This window comes from Electrophorus electricus, chromosome 3 (genome assembly GCF_041902795.1).
Source record: "Electrophorus electricus isolate QZ-2024a chromosome 3, ASM4190279v1, whole genome shotgun sequence".
Taxonomy (NCBI): Eukaryota; Metazoa; Chordata; class Actinopteri; order Gymnotiformes; family Gymnotidae; genus Electrophorus; species Electrophorus electricus.
This window is the reverse complement of record NC_137499.1, coordinates 33569556-33591990: the sequence shown is the minus strand read 5'-3', so window position 1 is coordinate 33591990 and position 22435 is coordinate 33569556. Positions and strand designations below refer to the sequence as shown.

At 42.2% G+C, this 22435-nt stretch overlaps 1 protein-coding gene across 3 annotated transcripts in view; it reads right to left on the bottom strand.

Moving 5' to 3' along the window:
- The window catches only part of c1ql1l2 (complement component 1, q subcomponent-like 1-like 2), a 22741-nt gene extending 1043 nt beyond the window's left edge, over positions 1-21698 (bottom strand). For all 3 annotated transcript variants that reach the window (XR_014122798.1, XR_014122797.1, XM_081711217.1), the window contains exons 1-2: positions 20351-21698; positions 1-1115 (exon numbers count right to left, since the gene is read on the bottom strand). The exon at positions 1-1115 is cut by the window's left edge. Coding sequence is in view for 1 of the 3 variants with exons in the window: in XM_081711217.1 (XP_081567343.1) it covers positions 936-1115; positions 20351-20974 (804 nt within the window). In the remaining 2 variants the exon portion in view is untranslated. The remainder of the gene's footprint in view (positions 1116-20350) is intronic.
- Between the last annotated feature and the right edge of the window lie 737 nt (positions 21699-22435).

Genomic DNA, 22435 nt, shown 5'->3' with positions numbered 1-22435 from the left:
TTTATGCAAGGATGGTAGGAATAGGGTAGGAGGGTAGGAGGGAGCAGAAAGGAGAGGAGAAGTGGGCAGAGCGCTAACAGACAGGTGAGGAAAGAGAGAGAGGAGAGGGGAGAGAGAAAGAGGAGAGAGGAGGGAAAGAGAGGAGAGGAAAAGAGGGAGAGTAGAAGGATGGCACCAGTCAAGGCATGACAGCGTCCTCTGTGTTCTCAAATGCCCTTCATGGGCAACGTCCTCCCACGACTCACAGCTGCTACTCTCATACACGCAGCCCACAACACCCAGCAGAAGAGCAATGCAGTGAGCGTGTCCATAAAGCAGGAGGAGCTGCTCTTCCTCACCAATAGGAAATAAAGAACAAAAAGAAAAAGAGCAAAAGATGGCACAAATTTTCATGGGCACAAGCATTTTTCAGTTATCTGAAATATAGTATTTCTAGGCTAAACTCAATCTCAAATGATCTCTTTGTCAATAATGCAAGGCTTCAAATATATATATATATATATATTTTTTTTTTTCATATTTGTAGATGGCAAGTGAGATACGCTAGGGACAAGCACACAAGGAGACAAAGGTTCTCTGCCAATATCCCTCCATCAGTCTCAGAACAAAAAATAAGAACATTTTCCTTCCTTTTTGTCAATAATGTGATTCACAGAGGGCAAAACCACCTCTGTCCACTGAGAGACTGTTTGTCAGGTGTGCCATGGTCGCTGTACTGTAACAAGAAAAAATGAGAGAAAAAAAAACAAAAACAAAATGATGGTTGAAGTGATGGAGTGAAACAAAACCCCTCAAATGGTAAAAGCTCCTTTTTTTCTTCATTTCTTCTGGTCTTTTGCTCTCTCCCTCTCTCCCTCTCTCCCTCTCACCTCTCCCCTCTCACCTCTCCCCTCTCTCCCTCTCACCTCTCCCCTCTCTCCCTGGTACTCTGCGGTTCAGTCGGCATAGAGGATGAAGCCAGAGAAGGTGCTGTATTTGTTGTTGTTGCCCCCGTGGGCCTTGCCCCCGTCCAGTTTGATGTAGACCTCGTCTCCAGCGTCCAGGTGCAGAATCACACTGTTGGAGGCATAGTCGTAGTTCTGATCAGCATCCTGGGCTATGGCACTTGCTCTTACCTAAGAGACAGAGAGGGCAAGAGAGAGAAACAGAGAGAGACAGAGAAAGAGAGACAGAAAGGGCAAGAGAAACAGCCAGAGGGAGGAGGGAAGGAGGAGGGAGGAAAAGAAAATGAAGGGAAGCCGAGAAAAGAAGGTCATGGTAAAATATTATACTAATAACTAGAAAGGTGCACGGCCATGATGTTCTGAGGGCACAGAGACACAGCTGAGGTCCAGGTCAATCGTTTTCACTGATGTCTCACAATGCAGCCCTGTCCACTCAGGGCATTCAGCAATTATAAAAAGCTCATTCGTAACCAAAATGCCCACCGCTTCAGATGGAGTTTTTCAGTTCCCAGGGGATAGAATTTGTCTCCCAAATGGCATGAATCCAGGACACCTACCCACCCACACACCCACATATAAGAGAAGAGCTATGAGATAAAAATCTGTGTTAAGTGGAGAGACAGGAGATTACAGTCTGTGTTAAGTGGAGCAGGGAGAGGAGCAGAGGAGTTAGGCATGATCAGGTTTAATAAGCCCGGATTTGTTTGAGAATTACATTTTAGCATTGGGAAATTGCCACGGATTTCTGTAATCTGTTTGGCGAATGAAAGATTAAGCTGGGTTGCGTCTAGGTAGACACTGACTGGCTGCTTGCGTCCTCTCTAATTCGGAGGTAAAATTTCATGCACTTTGGAGGAAGTTTTATGCATCTGCCTGTAACTCACCAAGAGCCTACGATCTGGATTCAGTATGCCATTTCAATCATATTCTCTCTTTTACAAAAATGTTCTGACAACTTTGGATAAATGGAAATGTGTGTATGCGTGTGTGTGTGTGTGTGTGTGAGAGAGTGTGTGTGAGTCCTAGATCTTTATGACCCCTGTTAGTAATCTAATTAAGAGCTGTGTCTGAAAAGTTCTTCCAGACTCCAGGGTGAGGTGTGTGGGCTGAGGTGTGAAACAAATACTGCGCACTGCCCATGCATACATATATGTGAGTGTGTGTGTGTGTGTGTATGTGTGTGTATGTGTGCATGCGTGTGTGCGCATGCATGTGCATGCACTGTCACGCACTGTCACGCATACTCTTATGTAAAAGAAATGCCTGATATCTGACTGCAGCTTTTGGTAGATGCTATGAGAAAGGTGAGAAAGGTAATTAGAAATGCCAGTATTGTTCAGAGCAGACAAAGGGCTGGAATGTTATAAGAAAGAGGGGTATGTTTTACATGCACAATCACGCACCTACATGCATATTTGCACCGCTTGGGTAAATGGCTAGATTAATTAGTGAAGCTCATCTTGCCACCTGGCTCACTGGCATGATGGCTTTTTGAGAATGTGTGTGTGTGTGTGTGTGTGTGTGTGTGTGTGTGTGTGTGTGTGTGTGCCTTCATGTGTCTACATAGGCTGCCAGTTCACCCTGGCAGAGGGGGTTTCCCCAGAGGTCATGGCCATATGGAAGTTGAAGCTGTGTGTGTACGGTGTCTAGGGTGGGACACATGGATGTAGAATTGGGGAGAGGGGAATGGGCACTGATGGAAGAGCATCAGGCAGCTGCTGTCAGTCTGGGAGGACTGTGCTCAAGACTCCTGTACAAACTCCATTTAACAAAGTGATGGCAGATTTAGCATTCAGTTTCAACACAAACGTTTTAGCTTTAGATTTTATGTAAGTTCTACACTGAAAGCACAAGCACAGTAAGAGTGATGAAAAACATCTCTATACATATAATGAAGTCAGATGTTTTAAGGAACACAAGCAAACCACACAATAAACGAAGACAAGTGGGCACTTTGAGAAGAGAGAGAGGGGGAAAAGATAGTGAGAAAAGAATGAGAGAAAGAGAGAGAGAACAAAGATGGAGAGGAAGGGTGGTGAAGCTGTCAATTGTTTAAAATCAAATAATTCCACTCCTTTCCCAATCCATTTTGTGCTGAAGCAGCAATTGCCAGAATCGTTGGGTATTGATCGGATGCGTTGTTTACTAAATGCATCCACATAAGGGTGCAGCCCCATGCAAGTGACATTGTTGAATACCTCCCCTCATTCTCCAGGATCTGCAGCAAACCCAGAATGATCAAGAACAATTTGGACCAGTCTGGAATGTTCCGTCGTTCCATCTCTATAGACCACAATCAAATAAAACACTGCAGCTTAGTGATGGGCATTACGATCTTTACTGATTTGATTTTTAGAAACTACCTATTTAACTGAATCAAACGATGTGAGTTTTCTAACCCACATTCAAGGTTTTATACCATGGCTTTTTCTATATAACACATTTTTATGGATAATAAAATTCCATTTATGACATAACGGCATGCTAGCTAAGATCCTATTTCTAGTCTAATTTAATAAAAAAGATCCATCCATCCATACATCCATTTTTCTATGCATTCTTCAGTCAGTGTCTCTCTGCATCTCTCTTTCTCTCTTTTGCACTTGCTCTCTCTCTGTGTATGTCTGTCTGTCCTTTGCTTCCTCTCAGTTCATCATTGCATTGAGGATGGGAGTTATGCTAGATGGTAATGCTGTATGGTGAGAGGAGCAGTTGGCAGGGGAGGGAGAGATGTGAGTTGCGGATGGACAGACAGACCATCTGCTAGTACATGTCCAACACAGTCTCTCTGCGTCAGCCTGTGGTAGGTCTGCCCAGCTCTGGCCCTGCATGGCCAGCATCCATTCGAATAACTTGCTTGCATCACAACATCCACTAAACTTGGCAAGTAACTGCAAAGTTGAATCAGTTGGGTTTGAGCAGGAAAATCAAACTTCTGGCCTCTGACCCCTTCAGGACAAGAGCTTGAATGTCTTGTCACCTGCTATTGACTAAGGCACATTGCTTTTCTAAGGATTCAGGTGTGCACAGAGACTGATATTTGTGAAACACACACGCTGCTTCTCTGGTTGATCGGACTCATTGAGAGCCAATGCGTTCACAGCTTCATGGGCATAGATCAGTACTAAGCCCAGTGTAATACACCCAGCTCTGATAGCCACATGCCCCTATTTTCCTGATCAGCTAGTGTGTGGGATTAGAGTTGTACAACTATAATGGGAGTACTCAAGCCACCCTTTAGAGTTACAGATCAAAATAGTCAAGAAATATGTTTTACAATATCAGTGTCCTATGAAAAGACTAAAGCTTTAAAGACAGCTCTTTTTTAAAATAAAATATATTTTACTTTGGAAAACATTTGTGATCATTTAATCATTAAAGTGCTTGTATGCTTTCCAAATTGTTCTTATGTTACAGTGTAAGATTTTTTTCTACTTGTAGATAATTCTTGCTAACAGGTGTCTCCTATAAAAACATTGCAAAACAATGTATATTTGATATCTACAGCAGCTGTGAATTCTACACCCGCTATTATCATTATGTTCACATGAAAGTCACACTTCACTGACAATGAATTAAAAGTCAACTACAAAAAGAAATAAATCAAGCCACTGTTAAGAATTTCGTTGTAACAGAACCTGGTTTCCTACGGTTAGGACGTCATCGCATGTGTGACCTGTAGGGAGTCAACGAGAGGAAGCCAGCAGCACAGTATTATTATGGCTGGTATTTTTCCAAAGGCACTGTCATGACCCATGGTAAAGTTGGGATAAGACATGATCTGGTGAAATTTGCAGAGCTCTTGGGACATTTCCCTGCCCTTGCTGTCTGTTTGTACCCAATAGGAAAGTGATGAATTTCTGTGATCTATAAATGTCACAGGCACAGATCGTGCAGGAAAACAGTAAGGAAGCAATTGCAAGTCCTATACTGAAGAGTTTAATGGAGGTAACATAACGAAGCGAAACAGAGCCATCATAACTTCGCTGACCGACAAATTCATACAAACACAAAATGGCTTATAAAAGGAACAACGCAATAGCACATAGGTGATGTGGTAAATGAGGCAAGATACACACCACCTGAGTAGGGCATGGCATTTAACCAAAACATAGAGCACGTGTAACAGAAAACAAAATGTAAACAAAAGCCACATGGATCGCCATGGGGCATCACAATACAGTAAAGAGCATGGGAGCAGTAAGGGCGGACTTGCCGTTTCTGGCCAGATCTCTGGGGCCCTACACATTTGCGTGATGGTAAAGACCATCACTGGGGAGGAATCCATAAATTAAGTAATGAAGTATAAATAATTAAGTGCTACATGTTTTGATACTTGTGTTGCCTATATTGTTTTTTAATTATTAATGCTATACCCTGTTATGTTGTTTATTTAAACTAATCATTATTTACCACTACTACTACTACTACTAATAATAACCATCATCATCATCATCATCAGTTTTATTTGAAATTAAATAAATTAAGATAATAATAATAATTAAAAAAAAGGAAAGTGTAAAAGTCATTTCATGTTAGTCAAGTAGTGGGTACTGTTACTGTTGAGTCACTATGTTACTATGAGCAAGTTACTGTCTGAAGATTTAAGAGCTCTTGCAGCAACCAACCTAACAGTCAATTCACTGAGGTACATGCAGTGATACTATAGTATTTGAAGGTCATTAAGAGTATCATAAAGTCAATACTGAAAGACAGAGGTAGTTAGTTCAGCTGTTTGGTGGCAAGTGAAATATGCTTCCATATTCCTGTGCATATTAACATTCTTTCCACAGCATTTTGTACTCTGTAAACCAGAGATTAAGTTATTAATATGCCAGAAAAAAAGAGCATCTCTGAAGTACAGGCAAACTGACACAAACGTTTCTTTTACTTACTTATATGGCTCTTAATGTTAAGTTCACCATAAAAAGTAACAGTCCGGATCTTGACAGATGTGCCCTTAGAAATAAGCACTCAAAGTGGGTTTCTAAATTCACCATTCCTAATGACAAGGAAGTTTGTATTTGCAGAATATTGTGACACATCCAGGATTTGATGTCCTCTAGACAATCAAACCAAGAGATGATAGTCCTTTGAGTATCTGTACTTATGCTCATATACTGCTGCATAATAATTTTCTTACAAGTGGAAGGAAATTTATTTATTAATTATCCTGGCTAGCAGGGGCATGTATAGATTAAATAGTTCTGGTCTTAAGGAACTTGAGGAACTACCCAAAATGAAGCAAAATGCTTGGATGTATGGGTTCCAAGTGCAACATAATATTCATGACCATCAGGCATGTTTGGAACTGATTTAAAATACAGGCCTCCCAAGTTTATAGGAATTAAGTAGTATCTTTTTGTCAAGTATATCAAAATGGAACTTTTAAAGATTTTAAAGAACCATATAGATTGTCTGCTTCTTGATAAAAGTCATTTTAAAGGCCAAGAGAAGTGGCCTGATTCTGAAACTTTAAAGCTGTTTAAAAAATTTCTGGATCCATTTTTTGCTGAAGTGACTGACACTGCCCAGGTTGTCACCCGAGAGGAGACTTGTTTAGTGGCTAGAGGATTAAGAAGGAATCTAGTAATACTGAGAAGTGAAAACATATTAGAGGGTTTTGTGATTAATTGATGAGAATCATGACAAGAATGTTTCTTGCCTCTTGTCTTCTTATCTCCTGGACCATGGCTGGTGATCATTATTTGCAGTGTTGTCCATAATGGAAAATATTTTACTAGCACAATAGTTGGCAAATTCAACACATCTGCAGATGGAGCATGAGGGTGCTTGGTTAGTCAACCTAATGAAAAAAAAAAAAAGAGTTAAAGAGGAATTTAGTTGTTTTTAAGGCTGTCAATGTCACCTGAAAAGTTTGGTTTTTTAAACCTCCCCATTGATTTTTGTAAATGTCATAGTGGTCTGTACGTTCAGTGTGCCTCCACACTATTAACCATGCCAATACTATAAATTGTCAAGAGACAGACAAAGAAGCATAGTAAATCAAAATGATACAATGGAACAATGAAACAACTAAAGAGGCTGATCTATGCACTTCTACCTCCATAAAGTAACTTGGAAACTCTGTATTGTCAATATATACCTTGCTTTCATGGGTTTGCTTGTGCAATAAAGCGACTACTGCTGGCAAAGAACTCACACAGCAACCTTATCTTTATCTGATATTCTGTGTCTCTCTCTCCACCTCAATACTTCCCTCCCTCTCCCCTGTCATTCCGTCTGTCTCTTCATTCTTTATCCTTTCTCTTGCCTTTTCATTGTTTACCTACGTGATTAAATCTGGTGAGTCTAATATCGATGTGCAAACAAAGGATGCTATTCTGAATCCATGGTGAAGAGCGTCCAGTGCATATTAATGTCAAATAATCCACCCGTAGCACACACAGTCACTGCAGGAGCCTTATTAGAAGGTTAGCGCTACGCACCCTGGGGAGTGTGTGGGATTTGTTGGAGAGGATTTTGATGAAACCAGGTTTAATCGTGTCCCCCCCCACACACACACTTTTTAATATTGGTCTTCAGGGAACAGGAACTTCCGTTGACTGCTAGGTTTGGATATCATTACAAGGGTAATTAAAAAGCAATTGAGTGGCTGTGGAAACCTCAGTTCGTATGGGCTTAACAGAGCATAATCATGGTTCATTGAGAGAGTGACTTATTTGAAACTACAATATACATTGCAATGTGACTGATCTCATTTGTGAAATCACTCTAGGAGAATTAAAGATTCCCAAGATTATAATAAGCCACTACAGTCATTCGAGTGATACTGGGGGAATATAAAGGGGAATGATTCATTGGACTGTACCCCCTGTAGTCTAATACACTCTGAGCTGAGTCTTCATGACACAGGCAGCACAAACTTGAACTGTATTTTGGCTGGGTTTTTATTCTCAATCTCATCATGAACACAAGGGCAGAATAACTAGCATGAAAAACTAAAATCCTGTGCATCTTCCCAGCAAGACTGTGGTCTACTACAATTGAGTGCAGTACAATCAGTGTGAGTGGTCAGTCTGGTCAGGCAAAGTTAGACTTACAAAATTGTCCCATCTTTCCATGACTATACCTCTGGAACTTTTATCTTGCTCTCCACTCTTCATCTTTATAATTGTAACTTGTATAATCCTAACGTGCTCCAGCCCTTTTCTTGATGATGATGTTCAGGACAGTTCTCCAGCTCTGGCTGCTGCACTCTCAGTAGGAATTCTGCTCCTGATCCTGTTGGTGTGATCATTCAGCTGCCACCCAAGAGCTCATGGAGCTCATGAAAGAACAGCTACAGGGAGCAAATGATTAGGAATCCAGGGAAAAGCATGATTAAATTCCATTATTCCATTATATATATATATATATATATATATATATATATATATATATATATATATATATATATATATATATATATATATATATATATATATATATATATATAATTTGTGATTCCTTTTTATTTTTTATTGTTTTTAACATCCACTTTAAAAATGTTAATAAAATAGTTGTCCTCAAAAATGAGTACTACTGATGTAAAAATGGAACACTGAGAAATAGCAATTTGGCTGTTTGGATGACTGGCATAGTTTACCGTGGAGCTTCTGAACTAACACATATCTAGAAGCAGCAGTATGTGAACCACAGCAGGTGGATGCAAGTTCCAGGAAGAGGAAAGCGGAAGCTTTTTATGAGTGAGAGAGAAGGAGGAGAGACAGAGAGAGAGATGGGGAGAGAGAGGGGGAGTGAGAGAGGGAAAGAAAGAAAACCAGAGAGTGAATTAGAGGGAGAGAACAAGATGAGAAAAGGAAGGAGAGAGAGAGAGAGAGAGAATGAGGGAGGGAGAGTGAGGTAGGGAGAGAGAAAGAGAGAGAGAGAGGGAGAAAGAGCACTAGCCAGGCACAGGGCAGCAGGCTGCTCTGCTCTGCAAAGTTTGTAGCAACTCTCTGTCTGAGTGTGACAGATGCAACACAAATGATTAACTCCCAATATGGCAATCTGACTGACCTATGGCCATTGTGTTATACATGTTCATAGACAAAACCTGTCAAATTTCCATAGTAGCCTACAGCAGTGTATGTGAATAGCAATATTGTCATTTAAACATTATGATTTGCCAAGAGCAAGTCTCTATAGTGACACAAACCTTTTACCCTTTAGCAATATATCAAGCTCTTTAACAATATATCAAAGTCCAGGCAGAGCTACCTGTTTTCTCCCCACTCCACACCTGGGAATATATGTCAGTCTGCATAGCTCAACTATAGTACACTCAGAGCCAAATTTATTGGAAGGTTTAATGTATTAGAAACACTTTGTAAGTGTACAGTTTGATTCGTCATTCACGCACACATTGACTTAATTGTCCTTCATTGTCTGATCACAAAGCTAAAACTGGTTGAAATTTTTGTTTCACGACTGAACCTATCAGTCAGACCTCTCTTAACAGTGTTACAGTGTTACTGTCACTTCAGCAATGCTGTGTCACTCCTACCACTGCCACATTACTATACAACACCACTACATTGTGACTACCATATCACTAAACTGTCATTACCATATCACTACAGTGTCACTACCATGCCACTACCGCACCACTACCCCGTGGTTGATTTGTAAAACAAAATCCAGGGGGGGATGGTCAGTTTCACTTGAGGGGGTGGAGTTTGGGGGGAGATAATAATAGATCTTCTGATTTGCAGAACTTATTTGTACATATATCAGTAATAGAGATGTTACATGATAAAATAGATCAAAAAAGGATGTAAAGTGGAGTGATCATTTTAAAAGGGGAATTTTCATCTCTCCTCAAATCGAGCCCTGACACTACCATACCATTACATTGTCAGTACTGTGGATTAATAATCAGCATATATGTTTTTCTACTTTTGTATTAAATATATATACAACAATCTATTTCTATGTTTCATAATGTGACTTGAGAGGGAACACTGAACTGAACTCTGTATATGTGTGTGTACAAGTGGCCTTGGGCACCGGCAAGTGACTTTGGGGTGCCGGAACACCCTCATGAGAGGGAGAGATGAGGTAAACATATTCCAAGACACAAGAAAGAGCCAGTGAAACTTACTAATAGTTCCAGCTCATACCAAACTCACAATACAGATCTATGAGCAATATGTTCAATGTTGACAAGGGAGGAAAGCATAGACATCACCGAGGTTAGTCTGACTAAATATGTGAGTCCCATCTGCCGTAGCTACATCATCCAGTCAACCAGCTGGCAGCCAATGGGGAGAAACTGTGAGCAAGAGAGAATTCTAGCAACCAATCAGACACAGTGAGAAGGTTCCCCCTCTGCAAAACAATTTGGGTAATTATGATTAACACAAGCAATTAAAAAGTTAGCTTTTCCTCTCAAGACTTAACTGCTCCTTAATTCAGAGAACGGATTCTTTGTAATAAAGTTTAGTAATGATTTTTTAAATACTTGTTGTACTGTGTTCTTCACTTGTCCGGAATCTAAAATGAAAGAGAGGAGTAGCTACATTGTCACGCCCACAGCATACCACTACAAGGTCTCTACGAATCTACCTCCATGCCACTCTCATATCACTACTAATACCATATCACCACTATGCCACAGCCATTCTAGAGAGAGAGAGAGAGAGAGAGATGGAAACAGTATTCAGTGATGAACACGTAGGAGGATGACTGAGGAACTGTGCCTTGCAACAGATGGTCTACACCGTCTGTGATATTACACCCGTAAAATGCACCAATAAGGTGGGCAGAGCTAATAAAGTGGCCATTGAGTGTAGGTGCAAGGAAGGTGTTTCTAATAAAGTGTCTGGTGAGTGTGCGTCTGACCCTAATTACACCTGAAGGGAAAACCGTGAGTCACATCCCTAAGCAATAGTTAGAGTGACCCTCCACTCACCACTTAAAGAGGGTGCACTCACACAAGAGAAATTGAGCTCAAAATCCCACCAGCATTTCGCTGGACAGCTGAGACATGAGCTAGATCCTCATACCCACTGGAGAGAGAGGCGTGTTTTCCTTGAGTCCGGCCACTGAGGCGGGTAGGCTACAGGGCCACTCTGCCTTACAACCCACCGGCATGATCCGTTACAGAAGCACACCTGGCTGCGGTACTGATGTGTTCTGGAAAGGTGCAGCAGTCCCTTTCCCTGCCATCTGTCGCTTCCTTGTGAAGAAATACATGAAGAATCACTCTTGCCAGCTGCTCCAGAGGACTGAAAGAGCACTAATTTAATGCTTAAACAATGATTAGATGTGTTTGGTGAGCGAGATCAGGAGGGTTTGGAATGATTGATAAAGGAGGTATGGATTAGAGAGGGTTTGAAAATGTGCTCGGGCTGTAGCAGAATCTTCCCTGTTAGTGACATTTGTGTTCCTGTCCAAGAAAGGCTGTAAAGGTTCCTGCTGCCTACCTGCTACCAGACTGTGCTTCAAATCCTAACAGGCAGTGAGAAGTGAATATCATGATAGTTTCCTTCCCTAATGTAACTGAGTGAAAGAGAATATTTAGCAAGTAGCGGGATTCCGTTTATCTTTGGGATTTGATTTGATAATGTGAAAATTATATTGGTCGATATTATTTTTCCCCACCCACTCAACCTGAGTGACATTTTAGAGGTCGGCAAAAGTCATTGCATTTGGATGGAAAAACAAGACCTGAAAGATGAATCATGCGCAATAACATAAGCAATGTGACACAAATAAAAAAGTAAAAGGTAAAAAAAAAAATTTTGATTTCAGCTTGTCTTTAAAAGATTAGACCAGATCAGTACCAAATATCTGCTGCAATGTTAAATGGATATGATTGGCCATCGATTATGCAAATATCTTTATGGTATTAGGGGCTACCATATTAGGGCCTCCTAATTCCTGCAAATCATTGAGATATCAGTGAGATATTCCTTTAACCTTTGCCTTGATCACTGGGCCACATAACACAAATCTAAACAAGTCTGTCACACAGCAGGTACATGGAGATTTCAAGATTCAGTGATCTAGGCCATAAGCCTGGAAAACACACCGTGCCTTTAAGAACGTAGCTCTAATTGGATCCTTGTTGGTCCCATAAATTCTCATGAAGTTTCTCACCAGACAGCTCTGCAGTTTACCACATTGCTTCCGGTCTCTGTGCATATGAATCTTCGTGAAGGCTAACTGTGTGAGGGTCCCGTAGAACAACGGCCGAGCCCTTAGAGGGTCGAGGCTGCACACACATAACCACGCGTTACGCCTTTCTTATAAGGAGTCTCGGATTGATGGAGTGGTCTCCCTTCCTCTCAGCCCCTTAATGAGGGGAGAGTAGTAATTTCGGTCTTTGGGGGAAAGAAGGGGTAGAGGGAGAAAGATGAGTAGAGGGAACAAGGGATGGTGGAGAGAGAGAGTGCAAAGGGATTTTGCTGCAGCATACATTTTTCATGAATTGCCCTATTCATCATGTATTGCTAGGCAGAGGGCTCTTATCATATAGAAGCTCTTGTTTATTTCCAAAGGTGAATGAGGTGTTAAATAGGCACACAGAAACACACAGACATACAGACACACACACACACACACAGACAAGCACACACTCATACAGAATAATGGCCTGCTCCTGGCTCTGCTTAAATGTATGTGTGTGTTTTTGTAGGTTTTCATGTGTGTGTCTGTATTTGAATAAAGTGAAGTTTCAAAGCTGATTACTGGGAAATGAGTCATTGTGAAGCATCATTGAAGCATCAACAACTTTAGAGACCAACATAGCCAAAAGCCAAGATATAATCCTATTTTGAATGTGTGTGTGTGTGTGTGTGTGTGTGTGTGTGTGTGTGTGTGTGTGTGTGTGTGTGTGTGTGTGTGTGTTAGAGAGAGAGTTAGAGAGAGAGTGAGAGAGAGAAAGAGAGAGTGTGTGTGTGTGTGTGTGTGTGTGTGTGTGTGTGTGTGTGTGTGTGTGTGTCTGTGTGTGTGCATGTGTAAGCTGGGGGAATGTCTGCAAAAAATGTTATTGGGTATGTGTCAATCATAAGAACAACATGTAAAAGGGTGTGTGTTTATTTGTGGTCATCATACAGAGAGAAGTTTCTTATGAGTCAGTGTGCCAGCTGAAACAAGCAAAAGAGTGAGCCTATTTGAGTGCCCATGCTGTGCATACACCGCTGCTGCCACTACACACACACACACACACACACACACAAACACACAAACAACCTTTCCCAGAACATACACACATAGTTGGCCCTGGTGCTGAGGTGAGCAGGAGCTTCAGGAGTTAGGATCCTCAGCCATGAACAAGCCATGTGCCTCATCACTGTACATGCTGGCAGCACTGATGCACGCAACGCTGATGCACCTGCCATTAAGCAGCCGCTAATAACCCGACATTACCCAATTAGATCATTTCCAATGTTCCACTCTGTTGAGTGGCAAATGCAATGTCCAGTGAGATCACCAGAGAAGGTCCTGCCCTGGTGTCTTAACAACTGATTAGAAAAAAGAAAGGGAATGAGAGAGAAAAATACTAAGGATATATACTTTAAGTAATCTCATGGTAAAGATAAGTTGCAGTTTTGAGTTATTTGTTATCAATTATTTACTTACACCCCAAATATATTTGAAGACCAAAGTAACAAGCCCTGTCAACTTTTTATTTTCTATGTTCTTGTCTTGGACTAACCCAATGTGTCAGGATAGACACATGCATTGATACCCCAGAAGCCCTCCGAGCTCTTGGGTGACTGTGCTGGTGCTCATATTGTATCTGCTTATACTGGAATAATTGGTGTGATTCTAATAAGTGAATATGATGTTGCTTAATTAAAACACGACTCTCAGACATGTGTTCAGCGTCTTCCAGATGGCTTTGTGTTTTCTGTCTAGTGTGTATAAATTACCAACAAACTCGGAATACACGCAGTGTGTCATAACAGGAACACAACCCATGAGGAAAAGTAATTGTACGTTGCCAACCAAGTACATAAGCCCTTCTGACTTCCTTCTTTATATATAGAAATACACAACCACACGTTCACACATACACAGTCACACAGTCAAACACCCATACACAGCATCAAATACCCCTGAGTACCAAGTCTAATTCTCAAACATCATTCTAATTCTCTGATTCTTTAAAACATCAGTCAAAAAGCTCACAGATCCCTGACAGGAGCATAAGAGTGTGACAGAGAGAGGTGGGCATCAGCTTGGAACATCTGCCCCCGGGGGAACAAACCAACACAAGCAGTCATGTTCAATGTCATTCTTGTGCCTATTTAAGGTCCACAAGTCCTCACAGAAAGAGAATGAGAGAGAGACAGGATATGGTGGTGGTGGTGGGGGTCAGGAAAGGGCCGGCGACTGTACTGGATCCTTTGTTAGCTGTCACCCTGGTAGCTTGGTCTGTTCCTGGAGCAAAACGAGGAAGACCACAGCAAGTGAGCAGCATATCCCCTGGAGAGTCTGTGGGAGTGGAGCAGAGAGCCTCCAGAGACGGACTCTGGATCAGTGCAGCAGGATGGGTGCCGACAGGGCCTGGAACCAGTTCAGAGCTTTTAATTACTATTAAACCAGATTCCTGGAACAGGACAAATGTCTTCGCTTATTGTCTCTCCCTTTCCTTCTCTGTCCCAGCTCTTCTCTCTCCCACCCCTACTGCTTGGAAATGGAGTTGGTGTTTCACTGCCATAACCTCGACTGTTCATTGGGGGTTTAAAAAAAAAACTGATGGAGGGCAGGAGGCTACCTGACAGATCTGGCTGAGGAAGAGGTGATTTTGAAGAATATTTGGCATGGAAAGGAGACAGAAGACAATGGGAGGAGGGGTGAAAGCAGTGCAGTCAGCCTGGAAAGACAATAAGGTGGATTGGAAAAAAGATTAATAGTACTGCCTGCTGGATGTGTGCATCTGCGAGCCTGTGTGTGTGTGTGTGTGTGTGTGTGTGTGTGTGTGTGTGTGTGTGTGTGTGTGTGTGTGTGTGTGTGTGTGTGTGTGTGAAAGAGACTAAGAAGACTAATGGAAACAAACTCATTATGGTTTGGGGAGGGATGTAATCTAGAGACAAGACCTTCAAAACCACATCTTAAAGCTATTAAATTCACACATGTGTGTTTCCCTAATGAAACACAAACAGCACATATTCCAACTGTCTGCTCAAAAATTACACATACACAAGTACACAAATAGTATGTGTTTGTGTGTGGGTGCATGTGTGTGTGTATTTCTGGCTGTGTAGTCAGCAGTGGGTTGAAGAATGAACACAGGTACATGTACAATCACCACCAACACCACACCTGTACCTATACCTTTTCATACGCACATGCTCACTGAGAGCACACACTCACTCTTCTCTCTCTCGCTCCTCTGATGTGAACAGGTTGTTTAATTAGTGAGGTGGTAACCACTTTATAAAGATTAGTCTGCTCCCCAGGGAAGGGGGGGCGGAGCTTCTGTTTAAGTGTCTACGAGACGGCTCTCGTGGGAGCAGTGAGCGGCTCTGGTGCCAGACGCTATTTTACTGCAACATATGTTTCCCCTCGGCTTCCATGCCTCCTGCTTTACGCCTGCTGTAAATGCAGAGACGAGTCGTTCTCCGAGGCCTTCCTCTGAGCCTCATCTTCCTCAGTCGGGCTAGGCGCCATAATGATGCAAACACACACAACATATACATACAAAAGAACCAAAGCCACAAAGATCCAAAGAGGCAGATACACTTTTGTTTTTATAGATTATCAAGACACTAAATCACTAAATCAGAGTTTGATAATGTCACAAGTCACATTTTGTAATAAACCCTAAATCTGACTTAGTAGCTAAATAATAAATAGAAAATATAAATATAAAATGGAATATTGTGCTTTTGTTAAAAAAATATATAACTTGCCATGGCAAAAAGCCTCAGAAAGTGACTTTTGCCATGGCAGAAGTATTTATTTATATTTGGTTTTCTCAGGTTTTCTTAAATAGTCAGGACATTTTGAAAATGTATAAAACACATACATGTATACTCAAGTGTACACATGAGCTAAGTGCATTTTACATCCTTTCTTGCACTCTAGACTGGATGGATGCTGCTACTGAGTATCTGATCAGTATGCAAATGTTGAATCTGTAATTATTGGGCAACCTGCATTTTAATTTGAAGTGTCATATGCCAGATTAAAGATCATTGGTCACGTGCTATTGCATAGGCGTCCAAGGGCTACTATTGCTATCACCCAGCCCATGTGATTTTTAATGACACCTGAGCACAAATTGCTTAGTTCTTGATTAACTGGCTGTAAAGTGTGGAAATATAACTCAGCTGCCATTTTTTTCAGCAAAGGATTAAAAAATGAATAATACTCCCTACAAAACAACTGTCCCAGTAAATCTATAAAGGCTTTAAATGTATTTATAATATCTTATAATCCTTCACATGAGCCTCAGCCTCCTTAACAGTACACGAATGTTTTGTTAAAACACAAGGCTTTATAGTACATACTCAATGCATTATAATGCAATATTTGACCTGTTTGTCATTCTTTACCTGCTTGTTATTCTTGTATTTTTCTTAACATTTAAATAAATTCTTAGGTGGTACAGGCAGTTAAGAGACAAAAGAATGATCCTCAAATGTAAACAAACCCTCGAGTAATATTATCAGCCACTCTTGTGGGCCTACAATGCACTTATGAAGCACCACGTAAATTAACATTTGTTAAACCTAATGACATTGGTGCCATGAATAATGTTATGAACAGGTAAATATGATTTATGGTGCATTATGGCATTTTGTTAAAAAAAAATATTATGGTATTCACATTATTTAATTATATATATATATATATATATATATATATATATATATATATATATATATATATATATATATATATATATATATATATTTACAATTAATACATCATGATTATCTTACAGACATTACAAGTGACAGTACAGATACTGGATTTATAGAATGTGTTACTAAAATTGGTTTATGCAGTGAATGAATACCTGCAATAGTATTTGGAACCTCTGTTACAGTCCTATTTCAACTAATATTCCTGCGTTTGAATGTAACGGCGCAGCCCCGCATACTGTGTGCTCATACTGTGTGCTCATACTGTGTGCTCAGTTTCTACTCGGCAGCTACCCCCCTCTATTCTATTTTTTGTTGTGTGTACTGTTTACAGATCTGGGCACGTATTGCAAATTCCATGGCACCATGCAGTACTTTCACATTTATGCATGGAGTAAGAAATATAAAGCCTGAAGCATGAAGTCAGTGAAATATTATTATTTTATGAGGTTTACCACAGAGGGAAAAATAGGTTAACCTTGTCAGAAGATGAGTAGACTGTAATGCCTCTTAAGCAACTATTTAAGGCATATTTGTTAAATCTCCTAAAGTATTTGTCAAAACCTGGTTTACGAACCCAACACGACCGAAAGCATGGAGTGTTCAAAGTGAGTAGACGTATTCAGAATTTTTCATAATACTTAAGACCTGGGTCTGCATGCGATTTTGGCCTAACTGCGCACCTACAAAAAATATTTTGAGTAGGATACATGTCTTTACAGATAAATATCTTTCTCGATTCAACTCGACCTTTGATGACTAATATGAAACGACGGTGTGATGTGTAATGAGTGATCTCTCAACCCAAAGAGGTTACGCCTCTTTTAATCTGCTTAATACTTCTTTTCCTCCACACGCATCTCTCTGCGTCCACGCGCTTTAATATCTGCCAGTCTTTTCTTTGTGGAAGTTAGACAATTTCTTCTGAGAGCGTACGGATAGACATCCTCGTGGCGGCAGGCGGGTAACCCTTCTGTAATTGTATTTATCTAACTGAAACATCGCCCGTCTCTCCTAAGATGCAGTTGCCGCGGCAACGCTGCGTCCTGCCGCGGAGTGTAAGAGTTTGATGGAGAGCGCTGACCTCTGGGCCGCGGCTAATGTAAAGACTTGACGTTCCTTCTCGCTTTTTCAGTTTCAGGTGCGCTCCCTTCCGCGTCACAACAAAGCAGCAGTCATAAAAACATTGTGGGCCTATCTCTTGCTTTCATTTTTAAAAATTCTGCGTAAGAAATTAGTAGCTTGATGACCGATGCTGTTCCTATACTGATAGAAATAACTTTGCCAAAAGCGTTAATAAGGACTTGACGATATCTAAACGCATTTGGTGGAACAATCGACCTAAATACAATCTAAATACTGTATCGCAGCACTGAAATCCTACAAGAACATTTACGCATTGATTCCTGCAGGCAACTACAAGGCGTTTCTAAAACTCTTTAGCTAGCTAGCGTTACTGTTTAGCGAAACGATCGTCTCTAGTTTACAATATCAGAATGCATACCCCTTTTTGTTTCCACAATTTTGCACAAATTAAGAATAGGCAATTTCTTAATTTATCTAATCCAATTTAGAGAATATTTTTGTGAAATGAAAAAGCACATTATGTATTAGTATTATTCTAATTGCTGTTGCAGCTGTTGTTCGTGTGTTATATTGTTGTTGTTATTGTTGCTGTAGTTGTCGTTAATAATAATAATTTATACAATAATACATACATACAAATAATAAATCGCCTAATGCATGTTATTAATAAGCATAACTTAATTCTCTGTGTGATTCAGCGTTCATGCGCTTAACACCTGACTCCCATGAATGACAAACTTTTTCATTTTCTCTGTGTAGCCGATCTCAAACCACTAAACACCTCGGACAAAGTAATAGTAACTGCAAATAAAATAATCACAGTGTGATCTGGGAGATTAGGGGGCTTAATTACTCATTGCTTTGGGCTATTTATATGGTAAATTGGATGCCTTTTTAAAATATTGCATTCCCTATTTATTGATTGTTCGTGTTCATTCGCTGTTGGATTATGTTCCCTAAGAATATAATTAAACTGCTTGTGCGCCGTGGTTTTTGCATGTCCCGTAACGCAAATAGAGCTCACGGGCGCTTTTTGCCTGGGCGCCCACCTGAGAGATCGCCTGGAGCGCCATGACTGAGCATATCCCGAGCGCCACCAAACGTGATGCATCTACCAAGTATGCCCAAAAATAGATCACACTTGTTTACGGAGTGTTTTGATTAGCGTATCATTGTACAGCGCATAAAAAAGAAAAGCTTTTCAAATGGTCAGAGAGAGAGAGAGAGAGAGAGAGAGAGAGAGAGAGAGAGAGAGAGAGAGAGAGAGAGAGAGAGAGAGAGAGAGATTACATTAAGTAGGAGCTGCTTTAAGAATAGACAAACATTGTAATTTACGTAAATATGTTGTTTAGCACTCGCACTTTTGGCAGAAAGTAGTGCCGCATTGCCTGAATAAACGTCACACCCGTAAAGTTACGATCTTCTTCGAATCTCCCCTTTATGTCAGACCGTGTTATTATAGCTCACGCCAATTCAGTAAGGCAGACAGAGAAACGATCAGAGAGGAGAAAATAAGATAACAAGATAATAAGATAAGTTTTGTTGAAAAATGTCCTACGTGTGACGACGTGGTTTATTAAATTATCAAAGCCAGATGTTTTCCAATGAACCACTTTTCTCACTTGCCATTCTGTATGTAAAACGTATGTAGGTCATAACGTGATGTACAACTCAGGTTTGAGTAAAACAATAGATTTGCGAAGTGTAATGTCTCGCCACAAGAAACAAACAAACAAACAAACAAAAAACAAAACCTATTCTAACTTTAAAGCAGTAACATTTTGACTGCCTATTGCTGAGAATTTTTCATTTGAGAAAGAACATGTAGGACAGAAAATCGACTCTGTCCTTCTGTTCCGGGAGACGCGAGCGCAATGTCAGCACGCATTAAGTGCCGAGGGGCAGGACGCGATTCCCGCTTCACATTAGCAGTGTCTCCTCTCTCTGGGCGCGTGGGTGTACCACCCCAGCTGTGTAAACTTCAACCGTGCGCTCCTGGGAAGTAGGCGCAACTCGCAGCAGATGCTTCCGCGTCTCCCACCAGTTTCGCGAGAAACAAACAAACAAAAAAAAATAGAGAGAAAGAGGAAGATAAAACACCGCTGTGGCGCGATTATGAGCAATCGAAGTAATTGCCGAACTGCCCCGCGCGCAGTAGTAGATCATTAAGTCACAAATGACAGCAAAGTCACCCTCAGACAACAACAGGTCAGATATATCCCGCGAGGCAAATGTATGCGGAGCAAAATAAATGGTCCCATGGATTCAAGAGAAAATAGGCATGGGATAGTAATAGTAGGGCTTGAGAGAGAGTAAGAACCTCAGAAGCAAAGTAGCTAATAAGCTTCTAATAACTACAGCACCGGGACTAGCCCAAGAACACTAACCCAAGGACCCAAATGCACTTAAAATAAAACAAGACCAAGACCCTGCCCCCCGAACACACCTCAACTGGAGATCCCAGAAGCCACAGTGAAGAGACATCACTCTCACCTGTCCATTCTTGCACAGGTCTGCCCACATGCTGGTACCATCGCCACCCCTCATCAGGACATGGTAGATGAAGAAGTAGGTGCCCGGCACGCTGCACACGAACTTGCCCGAGGTGCCATCGTAATTGTTGCCCAGGTTTGTCACCACGTCGTCAAACTTGAGGATCTCGTAGCCCTCGTGTGGGTTCTTCAAGCCAGCGTAGAAGGCCACACGTGGATGCGTATTGTATGTGACAGTGCTCACGGCTCCGTTGCCACCCAGCCCAGGGCTGCCACCACGGCCCCGGTCCCCTCGGTCTCCCGGGGGCCCCATCGGACCCGGAGGACCCGGCTCGCCCGGCGGGCCTGGAGGTCCGGGTTTACCCGGTCGTCCTGGCTTCCCTTGCGGCCCCTGGACGAGCGTGGAGGGTGGGGGCACGTCACCACGGTCGGCCAGCACCTCGGCCTCGGCCTGCGCAGAGGAGCTCGTGCTGGCGGTGCCCGCTGCGGTGCCCGCCGCTGTGCCCTTGCTCAGGTAGGGGTCACACACCATGCGGCATGTGCCCAGCATCTCGTAGTGGCTGCCATCCGCGCCCACGGAGCTGACCAGCACGGGGATGAGCACCACCAGCACCAGGACCAGCATGACCCCCACGGCGGCTGCCACCAGGGTCCTCCTGCCCAGGCTGAGGCGCGGGAGCGGCTGGGCGGCCAGCGTGGGTCTGCCGGGCGCCGAAATGGTGACTGCAGGAGTGTGGGAAGTCAACCGCCGAGAGAGAGCAAGAGGGGTGCGTGTGTGTAGGGGGGCGGGGGGGTGGGGGAGAGGGTGTTTGAAGGGAAACTGCTAGGATCCTGAGACGCACGTTGAAGAGTGTGTGAGGGACAGAGGAAGTCGCATGTACACACACAGGCTGTGCTGTTCGCTGTCGCTGGGTTCGGCTCACTCCTGGCTGGCTGGCCCGTTGGCTACGCTGGACTGGCGGGGAAAGTCTTGCACGCCTCCTACATCCCCTCCCACACACACATGTGTTCTCTCTATGTTTGCACAAATAGCAGCTTCTGTGCTCACATACACATTCACACACATACACACCCACAAAAGCAGGCGCACACACCCTTCCCCCCTTCAAAAAAAAAAGTCAATCCCAGTATCTGGTAGAGAGGGTTGCAGATTCTGGAGCGAAGAGCAGAAGAGTGATGGTTGCTGAAGTGAGCCAAATGAGAGAGTGCGAGAGAAAGAGTAAGGGAGAGACAGAGAGAGAGAAAGAGAGAGAGAGAGAGAGAAAGGTGGAAGAGGGAGACGACTGAGTGAGAGTGTGAGTGCAAGTGAAAGAGAGAAAGAGTGAGAGCGGCAGATGTAGAGAAGGGGAGGAGAGACTGGGTCTGTTTGCACAGGCGGTTTCTCAGATCGAGGTTTTTATACTGACCCTCCCCTCCTCTCCCTCCCTCTCCCTACTCCTCTCAGTCACAAGCGCAGCTGACGGAGAACTGAGGAGAGGAGGGGACAGAGAAGAGTGGAGGCAGAGGAGAAGAGGACGGAGAGAAGAGAGGTAGAGAGAGAGGGAAGAAAGAAAGTCCGCTGATGAAAGAGGAGAGCCAAGGGGGGAAAAAAAGGGAGCAGAGAGGAGAGATTAGAAAAAAGGAAAGAGTAGCAGAGAGGAATGTAGGGAATGGAAAGAAGTACATGTGTGTGGGAGATGATTAATTAAAGGTGTAGAAGAAAAAAAAAGGAGATCACAAAAAGCAGTATTAAAGAAAAAAGGTTAGAAAAGTAAAGAAAATAGCAATTTATTAGCAATCTATTAGAAATATTTGTTTTCAAGGGATACAAATATGTGAGTGTATGTATGACTTTGAGCATCTGCTGCGCCATTACTGTGTTCAGGTGGAGGTGCCAGTGCACACGTTGCATTCCATTCCTCTGCTCTTGGAAGTTTTCTTATTGGCCTGTCACAGGTTTTTGAGCTGCCCATCTATTGACCATGTACTTTCATTTAATTAATGGTGTTGCGTGAAAGCAAAATCCATCTGCACGTATGATGTGAGACAGCTGACATTTTTACACTTGTACCTGATCAGTGGTGGTAGTGTAGGGGGGGATCTTAAC